Source organism: Blennius ocellaris, assembly GCF_963422515.1.
Source record: "Blennius ocellaris genome assembly, chromosome: 18".
NCBI lineage: Eukaryota > Metazoa > Chordata > Actinopteri > Blenniiformes > Blenniidae > Blennius > Blennius ocellaris.
This window is the reverse complement of record NC_137667.1, coordinates 4,616,382-4,636,654: the sequence shown is the minus strand read 5'-3', so window position 1 is coordinate 4,636,654 and position 20,273 is coordinate 4,616,382. Positions and strand designations below refer to the sequence as shown.

At 39.1% G+C, this 20,273-nt stretch overlaps 1 protein-coding gene across 1 annotated transcript; it reads right to left on the bottom strand.

Moving 5' to 3' along the window:
- Positions 1–924: 924 nt before the first annotated feature.
- Positions 925–15,137, bottom strand: opn8a (opsin 8, group member a; the record flags this gene model as incomplete). Its single annotated transcript, XM_080513988.1, has 4 exons — positions 925–1,317; positions 6,779–7,104; positions 7,382–7,675; positions 15,065–15,137. 4 exons carry the CDS (start codon positions 15,135–15,137, stop codon positions 925–927), a joined length of 1,086 nt encoding a protein of 361 aa, XP_080370114.1.
- Positions 15,138–20,273: the final 5,136 nt, after the last annotated feature.

The window sequence follows — 20,273 nt, the reverse complement described above, 5'->3', positions numbered from 1 at the left end:
GTCTTCATTTTTGTTTTCCTATTGACCCCGATCACATATACTATTATTAAAAAAAAAATAGACACAAAAATGACAACAAGATCAAATACCCTGGAATCTCCTTTCACGAAAACAAACCTTTCCTTGTGTTACAGTATGTACTATAGTTTCTCTGCAGTGTTTATGCACTTCCCTCTATCATCAACACATGGGCAGGAGGGTGATCAAATAAATGGAAATAATGAGAATTTGCGATGAATTCAAGGACCTTCAGGCTAAACTGGAATAATCTGAATCGGAGCTTGCACCAAACAATGCACTCTATACCCAGAGGGACTTTATTAGTGAAGAGAAAAGAAAGAAGGAGACTCAAACAAAGGCACAACAATTCAAAACATTGGTAGATATGCCACGGCCGGGATACTGAATGTCTGAGGTAATGATCAACGAACAGAAATCTAATGTCCACTAAGTCTCTTTTGGGAATTTGTTTGTTTGTGGGTGCAAAGAAAGCCACAAGAGGGAAAATGTACAATGAAACATGGTGGAGCTATATCATGTTGAGATTCTGCTTTGCTGCTTATGGTATCGAAGGATTGTTGAAATCTGAGGATTTAACAATGCATTTTGAGAGAAATGTGTTGTCCCATGTCAGAAACATAATGTTTCATTCATTGCAGCAGGATAATGATATGGAGCACACAAGCAACGACACAAAGGAGAAGATTGACAGGTTTCTTTTTCTGTTGACTGCGGATGAGATTGGACCTGAATCCAATCTAAAATCAATTCTACGGCTGAAAGAAACAAAGAGGCGCAAGTGTTTGTACTGTTTGTTTGTTTGTTGCGCGACACGAGCAAAGGATGCTTCTACAAGATTTACTCCTTCTTTCAGTACATAGATCGGGGTGACCTGGACCGACATTTCACTTTGAGGAGAAGACATTAACTCAACGCCGTCATCTCGCTGTCAGACCGCATGGTGGGCCCTCCAATTAGACCCACGCAAACGCTGCCTGCCGCCCCTTGGAAGAGGCTCCCGTCGGGGCCTTTCGCCTTGTTTCTGTCCATCTTGGCTCTCTCGGCCGGTAAGCCGGCCCCGTGAGAGCAGCAGAATATCTGCCGCCGCAGACGCAGCTGCTTGTGCCCAGAGGTGCGCTGGAAGATGAAGTATATGAAGGGGTTGTAGACGGTGGAGCTCTTGGCGAAGAGGCAGGGTAACAGGGTGATGAATGGAGCCATGTGGCCCTGCTCCCGGGAGTGACACATGCTCCAGAAGCTGACGGCTACGTACGGGGTCCAGGCGATAAGAAACCCTGAGCTGATCATCACCGCCATCTGAAAGAAGAAGAAGAAGAAAAGGACACATGAGCAAGAGATACTCATATATATATATATATATACACACACAAACACATAGATAGTTGTACATATCTATCCAATATCACACGAGAGGGAACACTGTTAGTCGAGGTGCAATCTGTAATTAAATCAAATGTTTACACCCTGAGATGAAGTGGCCTCTTCCCTGAAGGCACTGGGACAATGATGAAGCAATACAAACACAAGTACGTGGAGGGCACAACGGATCATTTTAATAAAACAAATGTTTTCAGAAGGCAATCCAAATGGTGTCAAGATTATTCTTTGAGCATGTGGGACAGGAGCGCGTTGAAATACAAACATGTATGAAGTCACGTTGGCGATTGCGTTTTAATGACCGTATTTTTCTTCATGACTGTATCATTCAGTGAGAGAAGTCCGGCATTAACCAATGGAGAGATTGTGAATAAGAAACTGATATTGGGGGGGGGGTTCTCTTGAACTTATTTAATCTTCACTCTATGAGCGGGGAATGGATTTCAGATTTACATCGACGTCTCCCACCAACCCTTTGAAAATCATCATGGAAAAATTTAAAATGCACCCAGGCATGATACAGACACCAATCAATACTTGAAACGATTAAAAAGGAAATCTATTTAAATAGGAGTGTTGTCAGTAACTAATTTCATTTCAATTGAATCTCAATATTTAATACAACACTCAGAAAAAGTCACAATAGTAATAACAAAGACTTCAATTCCTTCGGTGAATTCTTTAATGCATTCATTTTATTTATTTATTTATTTTTTTTGCACACGACTCTTCTCTGAGTCATACTTCCAAACAATAGCTTTTTTTTTCCTTAACTGCAAACTTTGATCCTGACATGTTTCTGTCACTGTGTTTGTTTTAAGTGGTTAATAAATACAAATTTTGAAGTATTGCTATTCGAATTTAACACATTGAAGCACCAGCTTTAGTTGATTGCACACACAAAAAACCCACAAAGATTTATTTTGTTTGATAATTTGTTGCAACTTCTGCAACACAAATATTACAGTTAAAGTAATTGTCTTTACACCACATATCATTTTTTTTTCCTGTACACTGCTTCTGAATTACTACAGGATCTAATCCTTTTGAATTCCGAACTGTTTTATTTGCTCCCCTAATAAGATGACATGATCAGTGTAAAGCTGGAAAGTTATTATTGGTGTTGAGGTTAATTAATATAAAACTATCCCAGTTCTGTAACTGCCTAAATGTCTCTCATCTGACCAGATTCCTCCGTCTGCTGCATAATATCCACAGTCCATGTTATCTTTTCATCATCACGGACTGTGAATTTACTAGAAGACACCAAATGAGTAATTAGTGTACAAATTGGAATCAAAGGCCATGTGAGCTTTATAAAAGCACGTACTAATCTGCCAGTGGTCTGCATGTTTAAGGACGTAATCAACTCATCCCTTTACACGCTTGGCCAACCGTGCAAACCACGAAAAACTGCACACAGAAGGCATTCGAGCTTTCATGTGGCGACGTTTGAACTATTGTTATCTCAGTCTAGAAGTGTTTAATAGACAGCAACAGACAGAAGAAAAAAAAAAGTGTTTCCTTCTTTATTTCTTCCAAATGTTGCACAATAGGGCAGTGACCTTATTAGTTATGTAATTTGGAGGTTGTCCACCACATGCAGATATCTAAAGAGTGGTCCGACTGAGACGTGACATTTATTGAAAACATAATAGATTTTATCGGCCCCTGAGTGGTCCAGATCGAAAGAAAATGAATGAAAGTGAGGGATAAAAGGGGTTCGCGCTAATGGAAATGAAATGGAGGCTCCTCCTGTCAAACAGTGCCGATAAATCCACCTCATGTATTATGGGAACATTTTAAACTGGCTTATTCAGATTAAACTGCAGCACATTTTCCTTCACGAGAAAAAAAAAAGAGAGAAAACAATTCATTTGGGACCATAGAGTGAAAATGAGTGTTACCGCTATAAGCATACACAGTGACATATACAGCTCAGACACATGCTCAGCATTTGTCTCCTCGGGGCTTTTGCTGCTACGCAAACAAAATTGTTGCGTTCACGGGAACACAGATGTGCAAAACCCCAGAGTATTGACCACCAGATGACACCATGTGCTCCGTGAAGCAGCTCAGTGAAACGCTTTGCTTCTTGATCTTTGTCAGTCCCTCCTCGCTTCCCTACACAGAGGCACATTCCCAGCTGCCTGGCTCAAGCTTAACCACAGATTTAATCTACAGCTTTGATCCGACATTAGACAGTAGCAGCCTTTAAAAAAAATAAATAAATAAAAAAAAATTAAAAAAAGGCATGAAATGCTGCTTGTTGTGTTGCAATTTTCCAACTATTTCTCATGCGTGGACTTCATGGCTTACTGATCACACGAAGAAGTAAACAAGCCTGCTGATACCCTCACGTGGAACAGCGCTCACAAATCAAAGGAAGAAGAAAGAGTTCTCATGGGAGGTGTCTATATATATATATATATATATATATATATATATATATATATATATATATATATATATATATATATATATATATATATATAAATAACAACAACTCAGCCACTTATTAATCTTTCTCCTCTACCGGTTCTCAAATGTAGCTTCATGGGGGTGATGGACTCTGTATGATGTGAAAAATGACAAACAGGATTATTATGTAATTGCCGCACTGGACATTTTCTAATTAAGCTGCTATAACTTTGGATCGCATCTCTCTCTCTCTCTCTCTCTCGCTCCCTCTCTCTCTCTCTCTCTCTCTCTCTCTCTCTCTCTCTCTCTCTCTGTCTCGTTGTCATATATCCACTTTTAATTAAAATTTCAGCTCTAGCACAACAAATGAGACCCACAAAAGAATTGCTGGAGTGAAACATTACCTTTTCTCTAGCAGAATTACATTAGCAAATCCATATTACTTGGAAGTGAAAACTTGTGTGCTTATGAAGGAGTAAAAAAAACAACCTTGAGAGGAGAGAGGGGTTTGCCAACATCACTCTGTAAAAACACAGAATTTCAGATTGCACATTTCTTGTTTGGACAGAAGCAGAGCGGAACATTTAGAAATGTCCTTTACCTATGGGTTTATGTGCTCGTGTTGTAGTCAAGACCAACAAACCCGAGACCAAGTCAAGACCAAGACCTTGAAATTGTAACCTTTAGACCAGCCTTGAATATTACGAGACTATTGTATACGAGCATTTCACCGTGCTGGCTCACTTGAGATCAAATACAGCTGTCTGGCCCTTGAAGTGAAATGAGTTTGACACCTCTGCAGTAGTTCATGGGCAGGTTAACACACACACACACACACACACACGCATGCACGCACACACACGCACACACACACACTGCTTTTTGTAACGATGAGCAATACACGCTTGACTCTTTGTTTTGAATTTAATGAAAAATAAGAACAAAAATAAACAAAGCCCTATATTCTGATCAGTCCTGTGATTTGTGTAGTTTTCCCAAGTGTCCCACTTCGGTTCCAGTGTTTCCTCTGCCAAGTGTTTATGCTATTGTTTCCTACTACGACTTTAATGTGATGCAATTAAATTAATTTGATTAATGTGATTTTTGCTTGGTGATTTCACCCTGGGCTTTCTGCAGTATGATGGTGGTCAACTTTTTTATTGAGGAGCTTTGAGGAGCATATACTGAATCATCAGTCTGCATATTTATGTTTAAGATTAACCATCGTGACGCTGTATTCAACACACGCATTTTCATATTTAATTTCACATTTAAGTCTTTTCTTGTACTTGTTTTCTATTTGTGTCATTATAATGAGAGGTACTTATCTTCACAGTGGAGATTAAACACTTACTTCTTACTAATTAATGCACTGACACGGTAGACAGCATTCCCCAGTCTGGCAGCCACACCAGATGATTTTCTTGTAATCTGTTTATTTCTGAAATGTAATCTTCGACTGCTGAATGGTGGCGGATGTAGCTCAGCCTGGTTCTGCCATGTCTGTGCCAACCTCTGCCACTTTTATTTGGACATGCACAAAGACAGATTGGGAAACTCCAGCTCGAGTTATCAAGTTGCTAACCAGCTGGGGAATGAGGCTTATTTTCTTCATATGTGTCTGGTGAAGCGCGAGAGAGCTTTGTTCATTTCCGAGAAGAAATCCTGATTAAAGCAAATCATTGGCGGTTCAAACTATAAATAATTCCAATGAAACACACATTATTATTATTACTACAGAAAATATGTCAAAGATTAGGAGGATAAGCTTTCAACGACTGAAAACAAAGGTTTTCCATTTTCAGTGTGAACCCTGGTCTGAACTGACCGGTGTGTAAGCACCCTAAATCTGTCGAAGTGTCCTTATTCGTCAGTGAGACGGCCTGCCTCCAGTCCATTAGTCCAGCTTCCCATCAATAGGATCTTCCCTCTACCCTTTCATGCGTGTTTTCCTTTATGAAATAGGCAGTGCACAGCTCAGCAGTGATCCCTATTAAGCTCATGTTCAGGTTCAGTGTTTTCTTTTCTCTCTCTCAGGGGGCCGCTTGTGTTTTTCAAAGCTATTTTCACACTAAAAGGTCATCTGAGGACGTATCTTGAAAGCCCTTAAATGTTGGTTTTTCTAAAAGCCCTGTTGAAGAAGTTTGGGAATCACTGTCCTGCAGCCTGAGTGGCTGCAGTTCCTCGTCCAGGTGGTTCAGTTTATGCCTCATTAAATAAAACCAAACAAAACATTTATTTCAGGCCGTCAATCCTCTGAGTGTTAACGGAAGAGAAGTTTCTCTCCCCAAACATTCCCATGATAACTTCATCTACCCATCGATGCTATGATATATTAAATGAGGCTTATTAGATGTCAAATCAAATTCCACCTATACTTAGACCCTGGCCACCTATTTTGGGTTGATCTTTCTTGAATATACAAACTCAAATGCCAAAACCACAGTACGAAATGGACAATATGTGGTAATAGTGTTACATAATCTTGGTGGATTATTAGGTACTGAATGAGCCCAAGAAGCTTTGTTGTTATTGTTGAGTTGTATTAGACCTACAGAAACGGACAAAACGGACAAACTACTTGATTGCTGATTTGCCTTTTAAACAGTATTATTGCTTATTATTCCAGGGGTTGTATTTTTATCATAAAATCACCATATTTGTTTTGTAGAGAAAGTAAAACATATGAAAACCTCTGGAATAAAGGGTTAACAAAAACAAAATGCAAACCCTCCCTGATCGCGGTTAAAATATGTTGAAATCCCTCAACCCCTTTTACCCCTTCGGCAACATTTGCATGTATTTCCCCGAAGACAGTTCAAGCCAGAGGTTTTTCTGTAGCAATGCATGTTGAAGCCAAATGAAAAAGGAAGTCACTTTAGTGTCGACAGTGAGCATAAGAAACTGGAACCTGAAAAAAGATGCGTGATCACCGCAAGAATTCTTGTCTGATACTTACAAGAGTGATCTTCTTTTCAATATTCCCATATTGAAAGTCGTTGCTCTGGACGGATTGGTAGGCCCGGTGCAGCTTCCAGGCAATACCAAAATAGGTGAAGACGATGACCAGACAGGGCAGGAATGTGCACAGTACGGACAGGCTCATGATGAAGGTGGAGTGGTTTAGAGACTCCCAGTAGCCCATCCAGTCCACTGAGCAGGCGAGTCCAAACGGCTCCGGCCCGTAGCTGCCCCAGCCGATCAGCGGCAACAAGGACCACAGGCCGGCGTACAGCCAGATCCCACTGATCACTAGGCTGATGGTCCGCCTATGAAACTTTATACCTGTGTGCAAACACGTCAGAACATTCAGTTTAGCTTCTGTGCAGTATCCCAAGAATACTTAAAGTGGATATCGGAAACTTTAATCATAAATAATGGTGAGGATTTCCACTAGAAATTGTAATGGATTGTTGAAAGATAGATGAAATTTGGAGCCAACTGAATGGTTGTATGTGAATATCATGAGATCAATATGATACCAATTAATACTAATCAATTATTCATCAAAAATCCCACCTGAAAAGCTCTGACCTGAAACAGTTTTAAAAAATGACACTACCTGTTGTTGGCGGAGTTCCCGTTACCAAGTACCGGACCAACCCCATCACAGCCAGAGTCGTGATGCTTGTTATGCTGAAGATCATTCCCATCAGCCCATAGTAGAGGCAGGAGGCGTCGCCACCAATCCAGGCGTGATTAAAAGCCGAAGCGATGGAGAGAGGGTACATGCTGATGGCCATGCCGATGTCCGTCAGGGCGAGGTTGACTGTGAGAAGCTCCGGAGGTCTGAGCAAGTCAAAGCGACGAGCTGCATTGACCAGGACAGCGGCGTTCCCAACGATGGAGAGGAAAGCTGCAGGGAAAAATGAAAACAACAAGCCAAGGGCAGAGAGTTATTTTACCTACTTAATCAGTTCAGGTTCTCAGGGTGATCTCACTGATTTTAGTCCAATTTCAGTCTGAGCTGATACATCAGGGTCCACTCAGACTTTCGAACAGGGCTGGATTTTAAAGTTTATTGTAGCTAATGTGTGATCTAAAATGGGATTATGTTGCTCGGGGACACTTAAGCATTTCTTTGAAGTTTTGTCACCGTGAGTTTTTTTTTTCTTTTCCCTTTACTTCAAGGGACTGGATGGATGTTATTTCCCTGATGCACTGCAATACTTCAGAAGTGTGGCAAAGCTGGCCACATGTAAAATGGCATGACGGATCATAACGGCATCCGCATTACATGGTCTCTAAACAATTACTTTGCAGCTCCTTCAACTATGACAAAAATCCCATGAACTATTTTTGTGTGCATTAATTTTATGCATATGGAAAGTCAAGACCTTAATTTTTCACACACACACACAATTATAATGCAGTATAACATACAGTGAAATGTGTTTAGCACCTGTTTCAAACCTGCTACAATGAAAATAATAGTCATTATTCATGTGGTACATGATAAACACATGATACAGTATCATTAACCACACAGAGTCATTAAACATGAGGTAGTTATTAAGAAAAGAGCTGAAAAAGATCTGATTACCATGCTGCGTTGACAAGTAAGGGATGGCACGTCGTTAAGTTTTATTTCTCCACCTCTTGTGACATACGTCTCTAAAGATAGCGAAATAATGCACCAGTTAATTATAAAATTACTGCTTCCATTAGAGATTGGTTGTTTTGCTCCAGGTTCAACCTGCTTTACATAATATCTCTCTCTTATATAAGCTTATGGAAAATTGGATTGATACAACATATGCACATTACACTGAAGCGGGCTCATTTTTTAAATAGTCTTTTCAATCTATGAGAAAGCTTGAGAATTGTTTTGTTTTTTTCCAATCAGGTCAGCCCAGGTCCAAATAATCTGTGTTACTCCTTTAATCCTAATTAAAATAAAACAGATTTCACCATGGGTTTTAAACTCAACTCTTTGATTTCAACAGAATGAGTACATTCTAGTGGATACACTTCCCGTGAGTGTACTCTGTGAAATAATGCAGTACAGATTTAGCCTCTTGAGTGGTTTTGTCGTCAACGCTGATCAGGATGAACTTATAGACACCGGTCGTACGTTCCACTCATAAAAACACAGGTTACTAAAAATTCCGTGTGTTTTTCTATATGGATCTTTTAAGAACATCCGTGTGTGTGTGTGTGTGTGTGTGTGTGTGTGTGTGTGTGTGTGTGTGTGTGTGTGTGTGTGTGTGTGTGTGTGTGTGTGTGTGTGTGTGTGTGTGTGTGTGTGTGTGTGTGTGTGTGTTACTTGAAGTGATGTAGAGCTTTTTTGGCTCTGTTTGGATATGTTCAACTTCTAATAGGCAAATACATTATGAAGGCCCTGGGAACTGAAATATTTTCTTAATTTTTTTCTTTTGAGTAAATGTGAAGAATGGCTTGAGAAAACTGAGAAATCTGTCTCCAGAGGAGTCGGTGCCTCACCAGCCATGAACCTCATTGCACGTCACTGGTCTGGATGTACATTCTGTGCTTTATTTAAAAAAAAAAAAACGTTAACGGTACAAAGAGTTCAGCTTCTTATTTTCCTACATTCATGTAAAAAAAAAAAAAAAAATCTTTGCAAGATGAATCACAATATTTTTTCACCTCCAGCGCATGTTTTTCTTCTCTCTTGCTGATTCAGATTATAGTTTTCATTTTCTGCAACCATTTTCTATCGTTGCATGCAGGCTCACGTAAGTGCCCTCCTGCCAGGTTCTTGTTGTCCGCTGTCATCACAGCAAAAGCTTCAGGTATGAGTCATCTTTAATAAATGATAAATGGATTTCACCTATATAACACTATTCCACTGATTTAACAGACTCCAAAGTGCTTTACAATGTTGGTCACAGTGATTCACTCACACTCAAACACCAATGGAGGCGGATGTCATCCATTGGGAGCGGTTTGCTGTTCAGTGTCTTGCTCATGGACACTTCAATATATGTGGATCGAACCTGCAAGGAGCTATTCCACGTCCACCACTAGAATTCACAGCTTTATTTTTGATGAGTGCACTGCCATCATTTTTTTTTTTTTAACTATTCCACATCTATTCAATTAAAGATTAATGATAACTAATAAATGAATGGAGGCTGCCGCTGTGGTGCGGAGGACAAATACACATCAGCTGGGTGAGTTTCATCTCAAGCCATGGAAACCGGTTAATATAAGCAGCTTGTTGTGATTGGGCACCGACGTGAACGTACTACATTGCATAACTAAATACTGAGGCAATTGCTGAAACACTCGCAAGTTAGACACGAAGCATAAATCTGTTTCTGTACATTACGGAGCGGTCTTATGTAATGAGGATTGCATTTTAATCACAAAAGATAGAAGTTAATGGGATATTCTGGTGGCAGCATCCATCCATCCATCCATCCATCCATCCATCCATCCATCCATCCATCCATCCATCCATCCATTCTGTAAATCTCCCAAATCGAGAAACATCTAAAACTCAGATTTTAACTGGCATTTTTGTTTGTGATAAAATTGAGATTTTTAGGTTAGTAAAACACATTTTAAAAGATTGAAAAGGTGACTTTATAAAGAATTTGTTTGAAGGGAAAACGAAGCGTCACGCAGCACAATGATTTTATAAATACATCCCAGAGGTCAACATGATTAATGTAGACTAAAACATCTCAACTATGTGACAGCTTATTGCTCTGAAATAAAGAGAAGTCACTTGCTGTCAGAAAAAGCGATGTCCCCATCTGGGATATTTCAATAATTAATGAAGTTCCTGCCTTGTGCCACACGTGTAAAAGCACATGGCAGCATCGGCACTTTGGAGACACACTACAGCTCTACTTCTGGACCTGATCTCATTTTAAAAATGATGTTATTCTGACACCAAAACCATGTCGCTCTCATCAACACTGTGACTGTACTCCTTCTAGACCACTTTTGGGATCGTGGGGTATTGAGGCTACTTTTTCCTCAATTTTCTCACAGTTACATTATGTTATATTATGTCATGTAGTGACATCTTGTGTTGTGTCATCTTATGTCATGTCAGCTTATTTAATGTAATGTTATGTAATGTAATGTTATGCTATGTTATGCCAATGATCTCTTTTATAACATTTTCATTCGACAAAACAACAAATTAGTAAATTAACAAAGAGGAAAACAACCCGTTTCTCGTGAGAAATATTCACTACCTCCTTCATGTAGTTGCAATACCACATCCCTCCTATAGGGGAAGCAGAGAGCTAAAAACAAATGCAGCTTCCTGTTAAGCAACTGTTTGTTTCATAGTGTGGAATAACCAAGAAGTGCTTCAAATTACCATCACAGGTAAAAAAATAATAATAATAATAATAATAATAATTATGTCAGTAGCTTTCATGTTATGACACAGTTCCTTTACTGCTTATTGAGCGTGTAGAAGTTAAACAACAAATGTGTTCCAATTACATTAATCTGCTTTTCTTTTTCTTTTAAAAACAGTGGCAGAAAAACTGTGATTTATTTTGATGTAAAGATGAAGTCCGCTGTAGTTAAACTGCCTGCGTCTGGTTCAATGAAAAGGATGTAATTCAGTGGGAATTGTCGATAGAAGTGGATTCTGGCGGCTGGTTTCTGACAAAACAAACGGATGCGTTATATTGTGTTTGAATTTTTGCGGAAGGGACTGTGGAGTTTAAAGAGTGACTTGGACGCAGCTGGAATGAATCACCTGTAATCAGCTGACAATAATTCTGACATTCCCTCCCGGCGAATTGAATTGAATTGAATTGAATAAACTTTCAAAGCTAAAAATAAGAACGGCTGAAAAGTAGACTTAATTAAAACTGTTTATTTACTGCTTGTGTCATGTAAGTAGACACGTATAACTCGAGAGAAATGTCTTAAATAACAGTTTTATACGTAATTCTTTCCAACAGAAAGGGAGGGGGGTGTTTCTGTGTGTATTTTACATGTTCTAGTTATGTGTTTGTTCCAGAGCCTGTCTTTCTGTATTTGTCCAGTGATGCACTGGAGGACCTGTCCAGGGTGTATCCTGCCTCCCACGGTGTCGGCAGGTGGAATGAGATTTCTCCTCCATGAGCCACCTTTCTCTTGGCTATGACAGTAAGGAAATTTAAAAATGTTCCTTTCTGCTTCTTCATTATGGTAGCGTCGTCCTACTTGTGTGCACAATTTGGATATGAAATTTGATTTGTCTTGTTGATCCTCATTTCACCCTAGATGCCCCCCCCCCCCCCCCCCCCCCCCCCAACGACCTGCAGACTGAAGCCCTTGGATCACCACATCAGAGAATCACTGGTAACTTCAAGGTCAACTCTGACTTTTCGACTTTAAGACAGTGGTTTATCTCTTATTGAGGCGTGTTACCACGGTAACCTGCGCTGAACAATTAACTCACTCTGCAGGAGGTCACATTCGAGGTCACAATGCAGCACGCGTAATAGACTTATCGATTAGGATCAGTCTGCCCTTTCAGAAAATCGACTGTCTGCTGTTTCACGAGTCTGATATAAAGTTAATCGACGGGCAATTTTTTTTGTGTGTGTATTAAGTATGAATTTAACCATTCTTTATCTGTAAATGGTAAAACAATTAAAAACATACGACTTAAGTTTGTAATTCTAAACATGCATTATGTGAACGTAAAGAAAACAGAACAAGCACAGTGCTAATTATTCTGCTTGGATTTATCTGTGTACCATAACGAATGCAGACGTCCCTCCACTCTCACGTGGACAAACGTTAAACAGTGCAGTCCCTCGCAGGGAAATACAAATGAATAAATACATTTTCATAATGCATTTTGCTCAAAATAAAAGGGACAAAAAAAAAGAATATCTGCGGGAGAAAAAACCTCAATTTTGCTTCACTGCGGTGTGTATACATTTGCAAGATGGCTTTGCTTTAAAGTATGTTCTTATTGGGGTTTTTTTTTTGTTTGTTTGTTTTAAATTACAGAATGTGAAAAGAGGTATTCTTAGAATTTTAATTACTGACAATAAAGTGAGTACTGGTGCTGCTATGGCGAGGAATTGATAATGTAGTCACATTAGCGCAGTTGTGTGATATTGATTTTCACTTAGAAAATATGCAATTTGCATATCGCATTAATGCAATGGTCTACTTGTCGGCGGTGAAGCGGCTCTGTCTGGGTTTTCCGTGCCTTTTATTGGTCATATGCTGCAAACGTGACCCTCTTTATGTGATTGCACTCGAAAGCTGTCAACTCTTTGACAACCAGCTCCGTAATCTAATTCATCATGTCCAAAGATGTCTGATTAGGTCAAGCCAGAGCGCAGAGAGACAATCCCGCCTCATAGTACAGGCCTCTGGTCCCTTGAGGGCCTGAATATTTTCAATGTGACCCAAGAACTCGGTGAAGACGGGACACATTGAAAGTAATGGTAGTGTGAAGGGAATACTAGCAGTTTCGGTTGTGTGGTATTCCTTCTGGTAGGAGAATGGAAACCTGTGCTTGCACGTCAAACACTGTTCTTCATCTGGAGAACTTTCCAACTGGAAATGGTGAAATATGTTTAATTCTGTCAGGTTTGTGCCACTTTGGAAGAGATTTAGTTGTTAATTGGAGATTTTTTTCATTGAGTTTAAGTCCAACATCCACATTAGGTATAGAAATATCCTTCAACAGCACTTTGGAGTTCCACTATAGACATAGTTTTATTCAAAATTTCTCCTGATCATAGCCACGGTCTGGTTTATAATTGTGTATCTGAAGTAGTTTCTTGTTAAGTTACCTTCTCATTCTTGTTTTGATTTTGCTGTCATCGGCATGTAGCCTCATCATTATTTCACCTGCATTTCTCAAGACGTTCTCTCCATTTGAGCTCATCGTTTCATTTTTCTTTTTTGTTACCAAAAGTATATGTTTATATAAAAGTGATGGAACAATTGTAGTGCGATCATCGGGATGGATTCTCAGCATGTGCTGCTCTCCTTAAAGAGACATCGATGAGCAAATGTCAATTTGGCAGGTGAAGTATGGCGACTTGTTAGCCAGTTTAGTGTGTAAAACTAAATAAAACTAATAATATTCCCAACACTGCAGTAACCAAGCAACCACTGATCGCTTCTCTGCTTCAGTTCTATATGCGAGATGTGTCTGCATTTGAAAGCATATATTTAAACTTTTTGGCAGTTTTAAAGTTGGACAGTGTCTATTAAAAAAAAAAATAGGATGTGATTGTTTTTAATGCTGGCCCAAGACAACCAATAAAAACCTGGCCTGTTTGAGTTAACCTTGGCTTATTTAATGTTTTTTTTCTGGTGCTTCATGTCTTTTCTTGTCATATAAAAATGAAAAAAAACAAAAAAACAACTTAAATTGTTCCACATTGTTGAGGTTTTGGTTGAAAACCTTTACTATTAATCAATATTGGTGCACTGGGAGAGAAGAAAAGCAGGGACACAACCAGCAAGTCAGTATAGAGAATAAAAAGGATTATTTCCATTACTCAAACAAGTCACAATGGAGGAGTCTGTTTTATTGTCATTTCTTCAGGGTTAGGGGTTTTTGGGGGGGAAATAACAATTTTCCAGTCAATCGACAGCAAAATGTGGTGTTTTATTTTTTTTTCTTTGACTGGCTTCTAACTCTGTTCTCCTGTTGATTGCTTGTCCTTGTTTCTTTTCTGTATGTGCACCATCCCTCCTGTATTGACTCAACCTGCTGGATTGTTATTCTGCTTGGTAATTCCAAAAGATGCCTTTTCAACAATGAAATCCTCATTTCATTTGTAGTGCAGCCTTGTATAAAAACATGATTTTAATAATGGGGAAATAAATCAAATACCCAAGCTGACTCAAATGATCATCAAAGTAATTGAATCTTCTAAATGCAATGTTTTCAAGTAGTTATGTCATACATATTGAACTGAGCAGTTTTTATTTTTAGGAGTTTCATAATGGGAAAGCAGTAATATCTTTTGAGAGCTGGGGAGATTTTGGTGAGTGACAAATTCATTGAATAGGTTAAAGTTCTGTAAATAAATGAGGCAAGTACATGTACATGAACTGAGGACTATAATGGAACTTATAGGACTGAACCAGTCAATTTTGTTCTGATATAGGCATTTTCATTAAAAAAACTGAATAGTTTGTTTAATTTTATCTATTTGTAATGAGGGATCAATGGCATTCTAAAAATAAATCGGTGGAAGCCTAAACTACAACATCAGGAGTCAGAATGTGATCCCACCGCTATCAAAGAGGTTGCGAATATGGAATAAACAAGCGTTGTACGTACCAATTGTCAGCAGGTAGATCCCTGCCCAAAAATCAACTGTGGGTGACAGTTTAGACGTGTATCTATCATCCATCTTTGTCCCGCCAGTGAGGGGGGGGAAAAAACCACCAAGCAAAATCACCTCCAGAGATGGGAAAAACAGCAGGCTGTCAAGTGTGGTTCCAAAAGTAATTGTATTGATTTTTCAAAAATGCCAAGCATAGTGTTTTCTGTAGAGTCCGTCAACGTACACCGTCTTCATGATCCAGCGTCTGACACATAACCAGCCTGCAGGACAAATGTGGCTTATGGACCAAAAACAAACTGCCCTTGTGCACAATGACACTCAACGGACCCTCCCATCATCTTTCTACGTGGACTGGCCACAAGTAACACATACACACACGCACACGTGCACACGCACACACTCGCACGTCAATGAAACTACATTTATGTGAATATTGTATTTTTAGTGCCTTCATTTTTGTTTTATGTAACTTAAAAGTAATCATAATGTTAACCCTATGATGAAGTCGGAAACCACACACACACACACACACACACACACACACACGCGCGCACACACACACCCACACACCCACAGGAAAATGTGGCCCGCTTTCAGGGTTTCTAACCCATAATGGTCCTCACAAAGACAGACTTTCAGATGCATACGCAGACACACACACACACACACACACACACACACACACACACACACACACACACACACACACACACACACACACACACACACACACACACACACACACACACACACACACACACGCACTGCCTACTCTGATTATAATTACTAACAATCACTTTAACACATTCTGCTCCTCTCAGAAATCAAAACACACACACACACACACACACACACACACACACACACACACACACACACACACACACACACACACACACACACACACACACACACACACACATGCACACACACGAAATAACAAACACCACCATTGAAAATTGATCTAATAGTTGCGATAGCGATTTCAGATCTAATAGTTGCGATAGCTGTTCCAAAAGAAAGGGTTTTTTGTGTTTATATGTTAATGATTTGACTGGATTAACTGAAAAGTGCGTTGTCTGTTATCTGACTGAAGGTTTAATTGAAAATAGAGGCAGATTAATTTCTTTGTCAGGAGGATTTGTAGTTTGGGGGGGTTGCTGCACCAGGCTATTGTATGTCTGGGATCATGTATTGTATGAGTGTGTGTTCTCACTCCTGTGATTGCAGGAGGGTCAGTGGGTTTTTAATCAACAGTTATTTAAGATAGTACCTCTTCTCACATTCTCAAGTAGAGCTGGCATTTCTAATCACTATTAAGTCAGTTTTTGCATCGGGACACATTCGATTCTTCATATGGCTGGTCGGTGTATGTTTTGTACGATGATCAGTATGCTTGTGCAGACAGTTGCAGAGTGTGTGTTTTTCTATCACTTTCCTTTCTAAATGGCAATAAGTGACACTAATTCCACGTTTACAAGTGGTTTGCCCTCGGGGTACACATGAACCGCGGACCCCAGTTACGATAACGTCCAGGTTTGTCTTTACATTGCGCCTGATTCCAGCTTCATACGGGCGATCTGAGAACAGTACAGAGTTCGTTCACACCCTGTCCTCCTGAGGTGCGATAATGCCACAACTGTCACATTGTGCTGCTACGTCGTATTGCTGCAGCAATACTTGGAAGTGGATTGTTTTTTCCCGAGCGGAGAGGGAGCACGTGGTGTCATCTCTTTGTTTAAGAAGCTGAAGCGTCGTGGCTGTTTTATTAGTTTCTGAGAACTCGGTGTATGTTTGATGTTTCACTGTGTACATGTGTGGCTTTCATGTGTTTAAAGCAGTGACCCTGTGAAATGGGATTTCAGGTCTGACCACTCCAGTGAAAGAAACATATTGTACGTTTTTTCGTATTTACGCTTGTTTGTGTGGGTGAACGTATAGAGTTTAATGTCACAAACTTTAATGGACGGAGTTTCAGTCCAATCAAATTTGAGATCTGAATCTGAATATTATCCAAGACATTCACTCAGTCATCAGTCCCAGACTTGTTGGGGTTTTGGTGTTTTTTGAAGATGGTTTTGTTGGCTTTTTTTGGAGAATTGTGTGGTGAACCACATTACAGTTAGATATATGAAGTCTAAATGTTCATTTTAGGCTGATGCTTCATGCTTCTCATTGAAATGCAGTGAAATAACGCTTCATCCCAATGTAAACGTGTATATATATATATATGATAGACAGTATTTATTTGAGAAAAATGAACCTCCCATAGATAAATATTTGAAAACCAACATACTGTCCCTTTTTATGTGTTCGGTTTGTAAGCTAAAAAAAAAATTAATCACAATTTGTCAGAATTTTATTTTATCTAACCCTGATTTCATATTTTCCAGTTAAAAGATTCAATCAGGAACATTCTCAGGTTTAAAGAGCTGCATACAAATGTGGATGCTGCTGAATCTGGCCTCTTTTTCGGGAGAGTGTTCACTTAAACACCTTTTTTCCCCAGAGTAAAGTTAGATAATGGTCTTTTATTTACCCTGCACAGCAGGTGCCATTAATCAACCCAAGGGAGTGTTTAATAATTGATGAGCTGTTAAATGTCAACTAATCAAAGGAAGCCACAGTAATTAGATCACGTATCAATAATTTGCAAACATTGTCCCTCCCACAGGACATTGGGCCCCGGACTGTGGCGAAGACTGTTCATTTGTTTGTTTATTGTTAATGTGAAATTTGTTTAAAAAATAAGAATTTGCAAACATTAGCATTTTCTACATATGTTTTTTTCCCCAAGGAAAAGGATTTTTCACGTTTTCTTTTCATCTGTGTTTTGTTGAGATGATGCACATTAAGCAGTTTTTGCATTCCTCTACCAGCACATGCATATTTGTGCCTGTTAGTCTACTTAATGCAAATGGAACAGTAAATATTCTCTGCAGATGCCAGACATAAAAAAAAAAAATACACAGACAACAGAAATAGATCTACACTATAACCACCAAACGTATAAAGATGTGAGCTCACTCAACAGAAACATACCTCAGGATGTACGTATGTGTATGTGACAATTAAGTGGCTTATATAACCCTTAAAACGCATCCAAGTCATTTAATAGCACTGCATTGATTAGTTTATTAATAGTTTATATCTATCAGTTCGGTAATATTACTATTTCTGTTTCGCTGTACTGAGAAGCTCAGGTTACAATGCTGTTTGTGATTAGATGGTTGTACGGATGAATCCTGCTCACTTGAGTGAAAGAGCTAATCTATGTTTGCGTCTCGTACCCTATCTGCAGGTAGCAACTCCCACGTGCTTGTGACTTATTTACAGCGCTCAGCTTTTATTGTTGCAAGTGAATTTTCTATGGCGTTAAGGTTCGGGAAAGAAGATTTATTTTCATTTAGCTGCATCTCCAGATCAAATGTCTCTAAATCTGGCGAGATCAGACTCAGTTTTAGTGCATAATTGCATGCAAGCACACTGCAAATAACCAGATCGAGATAATAAAATATTGATATGTTCCTGCATGTTTGCAAATAGTTATCAATAGCCAGTATGTACCCTTTCATGCCAGAGAATATAATTGGGAAAAAATAATTGGTGAACATATAGAAAATAACATGCAAGACGCCGTTGAGATCAGCGTTTATAGGCCACTGGTTAATTTGGTCAGTGAGCCACAACACAATGATTAAGCTTGGTGAAACTCGCATTATCTACTGTAAATCAGCTAATACAGCTGTCTTATCATTTATATTCAAATCGTAAAAAGGCAAGATGTATACTGTTGATAAACCCACCGTTCATGTGTGCAACCTGTGCACATGTTTCGTATCTCAACAAGACTTTCTTTGGGACATTTGATCCTGGCTTATAAATCAGATGGAGATGAAATTATTACCAGAGATTTTAATCCGGCCACCAGATGTTTCAATTACTGTGTTCAGGTTTTGTGCACTTCAGCAGTATTATTGGCCGGAGTTGAGAAAAGCAACAGATGTTTGCAGTGAGAAAAGAGGCTGGATGTCAAACAGGATTCAGATGTCACAGAGCCAGGAGAAGGGGCTTTCTCTGCCACACAGGAGCCGTTGTTTCTTCATGAACGTGATCTATTGTGAGTGGACACCGAAGCCTGACATCAATCGCAGCAGAGATTTTTATGAATAGGCCCACTGAGAAATTACAATATTATCAAGTGAGAATAGTGGAAGGATGGTTATAATATGTAAATGCTTTACTTTCAGCAAGTACAAACTTTTTCCAACAAGATTAAATATCTATTTTTGTAATTCATGTTGATTTTTTTTCTTCTTCTGTATACAATCTCTCATCCAGTGTCATACAAAAATCCACCCTGGGATGATAGTAAGTGTTACAAGTGAGATAAAATCTGTGTAATAAAACTATTTAAAATTGATACGTGTTGTACACTGTTGGAAACTTTTATAAAACCTGCAAACCTGCTTTCTCAAAGCTATTAATCCACATCAGCTGTTGATGAAATACAGCAAAAATTATTTTTGCTTTTTTAAAATGTCTACGTATGTAGGATGGTAATCTGATTTATAGAAGTTAAGTTATGTATATAAGTATTTCAAAAGAATTTCTCACGCTACTGAGTGAAATACAAACATTATACAAAAGTGAACAAAATCCCTGTGAAGGAAATTTAGAACAAAGTGATTAAGAAAGAAGAAATAAAGTAAAAACTTTATTAAGAGTTCATGTCTTTTATGCACTAAATCTGCAGGTATAGGGTGCGTGGTCATTCACTGGCAATGATATATCGAGCGATGTGTCATCATCTGCAAAATCAGGATAGATGTTGTAATGATCTGAGCCAAAGGGAGTAGATGTTGAATAAAAGAAGCCCAAGGATGGAGCCTTGAGGAAGTGATTTTTATTCACTCAGATTCATAATTAGCCAGTGACACAGAATAGTCCCTATCTTGTAAGTAAGATTTAAGCCAAGTTCGCCCAGTGCCAGAAATTCGGAGAAAGTAGCACTGACATGCGGTAACACTGAAACTGAAACTCCAGACGTGTCACTGCTCACGTAAGATGCAATTCACGGCTCAGTACACCCACAGTTTGTAATATTTTGAGTCGCTTTTGTGCGGTTGCTTTGTACTATTAAGTATTGCGGTACAACTCAACCAGTGCTGTTGTGCTTGAATACAAACGGTACTTCCTGTC